Below are 8,760 nucleotides of genomic sequence, written 5' to 3'. Positions count from 1 at the left end.
TATTAAAGCTTTACAAAAGTCCTATTAAGAACAGATCCTGTTAGGGACCACCCGGTTAAGGGATTGACTACAATGTTGTTAGAGTAATCGAGTCTTTACTTGACTACAATATCGTGAATTTGTTTTAGTGCATTATATTGGTGTTACACGATTCGTTTCATCTTGTACTCAAATCAATTTTAACTTTTTCTTGTAATGTAGAATGAAATATGTGAGAAAAATAATAAGTAGAGAAAATTGTAGAGAAGAAATATAGTGTATAACATACAGATTTATGTGGAAAAACTTGATAAAAATATAACAATAAAAAGTCATGAGCAAATTATATTCGTATTGATTCTCAGGAATTACAGAATTACAACAATCTTCAAAAACTGTACATCAAAACATAACTTCGAGCAGCCTAAAACAAATTGAGTTGATGACTCAACCACTACTAGATGAGAATCCATCACATTAAGTTGATGACTCAACCACTGCAAGATGGAAATCCAAAATAACTTAACCACTACAAAATAAAAATCCAATTTGAAATTCACTTCCAACAAAATATTCTTATCAATCAAAAAAATTGTAAACTCAATGTTTGAATAAAAGTGTTAACCACAGTGTACAAATTTGTTGGCCTCTAAGAAATCTTAGGCAATCGCTCAGATCAAGTTTACAAGTTAAATGATACTCGTACGTAATGCAGTGTACATGGGTAAGCTGCAGCCTTTAAATATTGCCATTCTACCTTTCATTTCTTGAACTTGAAGAGCTACAGCATGGAGACAAATATAGTTAAGGCAAAGGGGTGTCACTTTGTGATGGTGCATGGAGCAACCTTTGGGGGCTGGTGTTGGTATCAAGTTGCAGATCTTCTTCTCAAAGAGGGCCAGACTGTATCTTCCATTGACATGGCAAGCGCAGGTATTGATCCTACAAATGCCGACACCATTTCATCCTTACAAGAGTACAATCAGCCACTCACAGACTTCTTTACAGCTCTTCCTTCTGAAGGGAAGGTATGAATTTAGTGAAAACTTTAATTAAAGTTTAATTAAATTTTTGGTTTGTTTAGATGTTTCATAATGAATCTGGTTTTAGTTCAACCCTCTAAATAGATGTTTTGAAAAGCTTAAGTGAAGTTTTGATTTGTTTAGGTGGTTCATTCTAAATCATAATAATAGATGAGTTCTATTGGATAAATAAATCTAATTTTAGTAGAACAACCTAAACAAATTTGAACAATAAATTAATCTGAGTTTTGATTTGTTAAGATGGTTTGTGTTGAATTATACTAATAGATGAATTCTGTTAGAAAAACAATCTGATTTTAGATGAACCATCTAAACAAATCAAAACTTAAAATGTACTATTTAAATTCAAAAATATCCATATCTCATCGACACCAAGAATGCCAACTAATTTGTAGCTGTATGTCTGTTAAGGTTATATTGGTTGGCCACAGCGCTGGTGGATTCAATTTGAGTTTTACCATGGAGCGTTTTCCACATAAAATTGCTGCAGCTGTCTTTGTTACTGCCGTCATGCCCCTCAGTGGAACGACTCTCCCTAAGTTGTTGAAGGAGGTTTAATGAATTCTTTTTCTTTCTACTAATTCCTGCACTGCCAACAATCTTTAAATTACAATGCCATTTCTCTGAAAGTATATATTGAACAGATCGTATCCATAATCGGAGGCTTAGGAGACTCTACATTTTACTATGCAAATGGGAAAGAGAATCCAGCAACATCCTTCAAGTTTGGCACCCAGTTTGCGCGAGAATTTTTATCACAGAACAGTCCTTCTTGGGTAAATCACTTGACAACAGAGACAGTTTGGTTGCAAATTACAAAAATAGAATTGATTAATTGGCTGTGAATTATTCTGCTATTATGAAATTTCAATTGATGGGTAGATTATTATGGCACTAAATGCAGGATCTGACGTTGTGGGAGCCGCCGGAAAAGAAATGTCCAATATGGCAAGAACCTCTTTTGTATACAGCTAAAAACTATGGAAGTGTTAGGAGAATATTTGTTGTGTCGAAGGTGGATAAGGTTATTGTGGAGGCGTTCCAGAGAAAGATGATTGCAGAGAATCCTCCACAAATGGTATACGAAATTGAAGGATCTGATCACACCGTATTCTTCTCTATGCCTCTTCAACTGGCTGAGGTGCTCATGAAAATTGCTAATACGAGTGTGAAAGTGAAGCAATCAGCTGCAGATGGATTTTAGTATAGTTTGTAATATCTAGAAATCTTCGACTATACTTGTCAGATACAACTTTGTAATGGTTCTCTTCAACTCCCTAGGCTAAATTCCTCTCGTTTAAAATAGTTAAAAATTGTAATGGTTCTTAATACTGCAAAAGTGAAATTTGCATATCTAGGTCATTTTTATTTTCTATTGTGTATATTTTACTATAATTATATATTAATAAGTTATATAATATTGTATCAGATTGACTTTATTTTATTTATTTATGTATTTGATTATTTGTTATTTAATATTTTTATTATTATTTATTTTTTAAAGAGTTCATGGATATGGAGGTAATCTCATAGGAATAACTTTGATCTTTCTAAATTTAAAATTTAAAATTCAAATTTGATTAACTCGGTTCTTTTATCTTTCTATTTGGGTCATTTTGTTTATGCATCTTTTAACACATCAACATGGCTAGAATATATTGTTATCTCTTGAAATATAATTGCTGTCATTAAGATTTCTAGTCAAATTTTAAAGATTTCTAGATAGCTTTCTATAACAACAAAAATTATCAAATTAAAATTGATTTTTAATTTCTAATTTATTAGTAATTCAAATTTAATTTAGCTAAGTTAACTTGAAAATATAAATGTAATATAACTAGCTATATTATTTGTTTCCTAATTAGTTTAAAATAAAAAACTTGAAATGAAAATGAGGGTAATGAGAGAAAATTCAAGTTGAGTTTTCTTGAGTACTTGCATTTGATTCCTAAGTTATACAATTTAATTGAAGAATCCCTAATAATAATATATTTTCCTAACCAAAATAATGTAATCTTCAAAGGAACTTAACACTCATATTTTAGGTTATAATTTAATAATTATATAATATATGACATATAAATTAGAGGTTAAATTTCATAGATAGAGCATCAACATTTAAATTAACCAATGTTTCATCTAATGCTTGTAATTGAAATATTGATAGATATAATTTAGTTTTTTTATTCTTTTGATATAAGTCGATCAAATAAAATCAACAACACTCTACTTCCATTATAAATAATTGATCAAGTCCAAGGTTCTTTTTGCCAATTGTTGAAATGTTAAAGTAGCCAGTTGGTCTTTATGATTTGTTTAACAAGGAGCCTATGTTGCTAAAATGGCAAGATAGACAATTCTTACACTTAGAGTTAAATGTATTCAAATAGTATATTTTTTAAAAGATTTGAATTAAATGATTCTAATCTAACTAAAATGTACCAAAATTTTTAAAGAAAATACGAAATGAAGTTAATTTTTGAAGGAATGAATAGTAAATTTAGATAGTAATTAGTGCTCTTACTTTTATCCCTAATTATAAATGGTCTAATGAAATTCAAAAAACCTATAATATATTGTTCAATATTTAGTTCAATAAAAAACACTATCAATATACAATTTTGAGCATTTTTTAATAAAATATATGAGTTTGATGATATTATATACATGTTTTTAACATATTAACCTTAGTTTTACACTCTAACAATATTCGATCAAGTTATTCAATTTAAAAAGCATAAAATACCATTAAATTACTTTGAATAAAGAGAAAATCCGCAATAAATAGTTATGATATGAAATGAGTTAATTGCAACTTTAAGCAAGAATACTTGCATTGAAAATCCAAGAATTTTTTTTTTTTTTTCAAAGTTATGACCTTTGATGATGTTTCTAAAAGTGACTTATATACTAGAATTATGGGCACCTAACACTACCTCTATATGATTAAGTAGGCTTGGATCCTAAAATAATCCTTGGGTCCAAAATTTATAAAGTCATTTTTTTTAATTTTAAGTCTAAAAATTAAATTACATATTTCCTTGATTGGGCATAAGAGAATGACACCACTCATCACTTGGGGTTATGCTAGTAAATGAACTAAAATAATGAATTACAAAGAACACACCCAAAAAGGATTATTTTATTGCAAAATTAAAAGAGCAATAAAATCTTGGCTCATTGTTGCAACTATAGATCTATAGGTCTATGAATTGATCTTGAATTTTTTAAATACCTTTAGAGATAAATTATGTTAGGAGTGATAATGCAATGAAATCTTAGGTAAAATTACAAGGTTGTGTCACACTTTTGACTAGCTTATCAACACAAGTGAATTTGAGAACTTCTAACTAAAAGTTAATTTTGGTAAAAAAATCAAGCTAAATATGTCCACAAATTTTCCAACCAAAATATTCACTAAATCATATGTAGCACCACTTTAATGCCAACTTACAAAAAAGTAAAATTATTAAAAAAATGGATGTTTCAATAACCCTTACTCATGCAATTAACATTTTTAAAATTGTAATTTAAATTCCCTTTTATAAATCTATAAGTTTAATTTTTAAAAATATATATTTTAATATTTCAATCATATTTAATATTTTATTTGGATATTTTAACTAAAATTAGTTATCAACACAAACATATACATTGATGATCATGTAAATAAAGAATATTAAAATTTATTAATTTATTTGGAAAATAATATGATGCACTAGATAGGAGTAATATGATTCACTAGATAGGAGTAATGACTTAGTTTTTTTGACATGTTTGTGATATAGTTTATCATTTTTTCTTGCAAGTAATTTTGTTATCATGGATAAATTGTTGGCCTTTGATGTCTCATAGCTCATTTCTGCTCATTCCAAGCTTTTAACAAGTTGTTAAATTTAAATTTAAATTGATTTTGTAGGCCGGGTTTGCATAAGTAAAATTTTTTATATAAATGTATTGAGGTTTCTGTCTGGTTCTATCCAAGAAGAGTTTGGCCTTTGCTTTCTTTCAACAAGTTATTGAATGATTCGGTAAGGTGATTGTCCTTATTTTCTATTGTAAGCTTCTATGGTGATTATGTGAGCTTCTTCCTATAAATCGGCTCCAGGTCTTTAGCTTTGTATGACATGAGCTTTTACTCTTAACATCTCCTATAGTCTCTGAGGATGTTGCAAATTTATTGTAAAGGTTTGGCAACACTTGTTGTGATGCTTTTCTGGGCTAACTTCTCATCAAGTGCTTGCTGTAGGATTAGCCTAGTGGTTTTTATGTAGGTTTGGTCACGATATGCCTTGCAGGGCATTCCCCTTGAGGTTTCTGGTTCTTCATTACTCATTTAGGGAGTTTCTTGACATAGCTCTCTTATTTAAGCTCTGTAGTGTTTTCTTTGACATTGATCTTGGTCGAAAGATCTTTTGCAGATCATCTGTAACATGCTCTTGAGGATTTGATTATGGCTATCATAGGCAAAGTAGTTATCATTTTTAGGCTGGAGCAGCTCTTCCTAAAATTGTAAATTTCTAGACTAATATCTCTTTGTCATATAGCTCTGTTGGATGGGATTTCCCAGAGGCCATTGTATCTGGTTCTCTTTCTTATTTGTTGAAGTATCATTAGATTCTAATCCTATAAGGGATCTTGGCGAGACAGTAGGTTTTCTTCCTCCATTCTTTCCTACTAGTGCCCACATTGAATGGAGTTTGTAATCATTTTCTTTAATTAATAAAAAAATTTCAGGCTTCGGCCTTTTACCGATCAAAAAAAATAAAAATTATTATTCATTATTTATTATTTCTAAGATAGGGGTCTAGGAATTGATCTTGGAAAATTTGTAATGCCTTTAGAAGTGAATTAAGGTAGCGATAATGGTATAATAAAGTCTTACCTTTTTAGCAAGGAGGGTTTTATTGAGCCAATCAACCACTTCCTTCATATTTAGAATACGAGTCTAGAAGAAGTTTAGGTTCCATTCCACACTCATTTATTCATGAATAAGATCTTGTATAAGATGTTTCCTAGTACTTCTAGTGAATCTCTTGATGATGGTACTAGTAGGAAAAGCTTTTCTAGGATTATATTAAAATATTCAAGGAATGAACTTATTGAAAATTTTATACTTATTTGACATTACATTTACATGTGTCTTCCTTATAATGAAGTTGCCTTTGCAAACCTTCAAAAATTTATTATCCATTTAGTATGATTGGTGAACTTGGAGAGAAAATAAACCACTCTAGATTTATATTTGAGTTTCCATATGGTAAAATATATTTCCTTTGTAATTTTAAAAATGACACCTTGGTCATTTTATAAGTTACATTAGGTTGTACTCTAGTAATAAGAGATTTTCATCAATAATTTCATCAAACTCAACCATTGCATGGGATTAGTCATTTATCTTACAATAACATTATATTGCCTCTTCAATCAACTAATTAATTTGTATCTTCAGTACATCCCTCAAAGTAGTGGTGGGACTATAAGGCATCTAATTTATGTAGGAATCTGCCCACTCGATCCTTTAGTTATTCTTTAGTTTTATCATTCTTTCTCATTACTCCTTAAAACTAGGCACTTTAGTTTGGAGAGACTTGTCAATGGCCAAATTGACACATGCAACACAATTTTAGAAAATATACTTCACCTCTATTGAAAAATATAGTAGATATGAAGATATACCACCTTCAAAGGACTCAAAAGCCAGTTCATGATGATACTATGCAAGAAAAGTGATTAGTGGGGTTGTTAATTCAAGGGGTGTACTAATGGTTTCCTAGTTAAATGCAAAATTGGATCCTAATCCAAACCTATTCTAACCAAATGATTAAACAAGGAAAAAAAATTTAATGGGATACAAGAAGATGATGTAAATTCCAAAATCAAACCTCTATCTGGCTAAAAACATAAAAGATTTATTAACTATATTGTTAAGATCGGATTTACACAATCTGTAATGCTAATAGTGAAATATCTAGAAGAATTTAATAAGACTAATATTTTATTCATTTCTCACTATATATCAGAAACAAATTAAAAAATTCATTAAGCATACTTATCATCTAAGTAATGAAGAACCGAGATTCAAAGTTCAAATATTATACCATATACATGAAGACCAATTTAAAAAATAGAAACTACATTAGAAACATAATTTATTATTCTCCAATCAAAAAATAATCCATTAGATACAAAAACAATAAAAATTTTGATTTCTATTTATCCAAAATATCTTCAATTATAGTAACATGTAAATATAAAACTATTCTAAAAACCCAGAATGACTAGAAGCTAAATTTTGCAAAATATCTCACTTCTAAAATACTTCAAACAATCTATCTTATAACCCCTCAAAATGAAAAACATTGACATCTTATAGAACCAAAATAATAAATCTCCTTTCCCTCAAACTCCATTTTATTTGCGCATACAAGCATCTAAGAAATTTTCCCTCAACTCCGATCTGCACATTAGAAATTTGAATTAAGAAGTTAGAAATCCAATTTGGATCCTACTTTGAAACTTCCGGTTCGCTTTGATTTTATCTATTTGGCAATATTGCCAGTTATCTTCAATTTGATACCATTCCCACGAACTGCAAAAAAATGGATAAATGAACGTTATAATTGTAGTGATGTCGAGTTCGGAAATTTGACTTGCTTTGAATTGCCAAATGTTATTTAATCCCCTTTGACTACCTACACATCAAAGGTGGAATAATTAATTCATCAAAATTAATGTTGTTAAAATTTACAAAACTTTAACTACATTTCATGGCTAAAATAGATCCATTTATGATGATTTTAGAATCGTTCAAGATCGAACTTTAATTAAATTTTACTCTATAATAAACCCACTTTAATTTAGAAAAATAATTTTATTTTCACTTAAAATAACCATGAAAATAACTCACTTTAAACAAATGAGATGGATGTACAAACATGAAAATGAAATTTTCGTTCATGCTAATTCTTTATGTTTTATTATGAATGTAGGGATTGAGACCTTGGAATTTTTATCCTAAGTTGTTCTTGTGGTCAAACACAAGTTCCTCTTCAGGTGCAACACCTAATGGAGGACTTTTACATTACTTTCATTCTCAATGGAAATATTTCTGGATACCATGTCTCCCTGCTTCATTCTTGCTTGCTCATTCAATAGAAGTCGGATTTTTAATTTGGTCTTTCTAGAATGAAATAATTCCACAATTCAAGCAAATGTAAAGGGAATAATAGTGAACCTTTTTACCATGATACTTCAAATCATTTGTTTTGTAACGGATATATTTGAGGCTACTAAGCTCAACTCAAAATTTTAGTTTTCTTTGTAAGGATCCCATAGTTAATCTTTTATAGAGTTTGACCTAAGATCCCAAATTGCAATCAAAGAAAAGATGATCAAAACCCTAGGATGAAATAAAAAAGCAATCCAATATTAGGAGTGCAAACACATGGTGTTAAATCTTCTACATAGCAGAATACAGATCTAGTAGGAAAAAGAAAATAAGAGAAACTTGCAGAGAAAATAGAGAAGAAAAACAAAGCTCCAAGAATGAAATTATATTAATTCATTGTGCGAATTACAATCTGTGGAATGGATGATTTATTAAAAAGTTAAACACCACTTTCAAGGAAGAAATTATGGAGGAAATGAAGATAGGTCTAAATAAATGAAGGTAGATCTGAGGAAGCATAGGCACTAACAATAGTTCTCTTAGGTTACCTTATTACAAACAGCTTGC

At 29.5% G+C, this 8,760-nt stretch overlaps 1 protein-coding gene across 1 annotated transcript; it reads left to right on the top strand.

Moving 5' to 3' along the window:
- Positions 1-767: 767 nt before the first annotated feature.
- Positions 768-2,226, top strand: LOC131053703 (methyl jasmonate esterase 1-like). Its single transcript, XM_057988306.2, has 4 exons — positions 768-1,007; positions 1,434-1,574; positions 1,667-1,798; positions 1,927-2,226. The coding sequence occupies exons 1-4, from the start codon at positions 768-770 to the stop codon at positions 2,224-2,226; spliced, it is 813 nt and encodes a 270-aa protein (XP_057844289.2).
- Positions 2,227-8,760: the final 6,534 nt, after the last annotated feature.

This window comes from Cryptomeria japonica, unplaced genomic scaffold (assembly GCF_030272615.1).
Source record: "Cryptomeria japonica unplaced genomic scaffold, Sugi_1.0 HiC_scaffold_1657, whole genome shotgun sequence".
Lineage (NCBI taxonomy): Eukaryota > Viridiplantae > Streptophyta > Pinopsida > Cupressales > Cupressaceae > Cryptomeria > Cryptomeria japonica.
The sequence above is the reverse complement of the archived record's forward strand: the minus strand, read 5'-3'. Positions and strand labels throughout refer to the sequence as shown.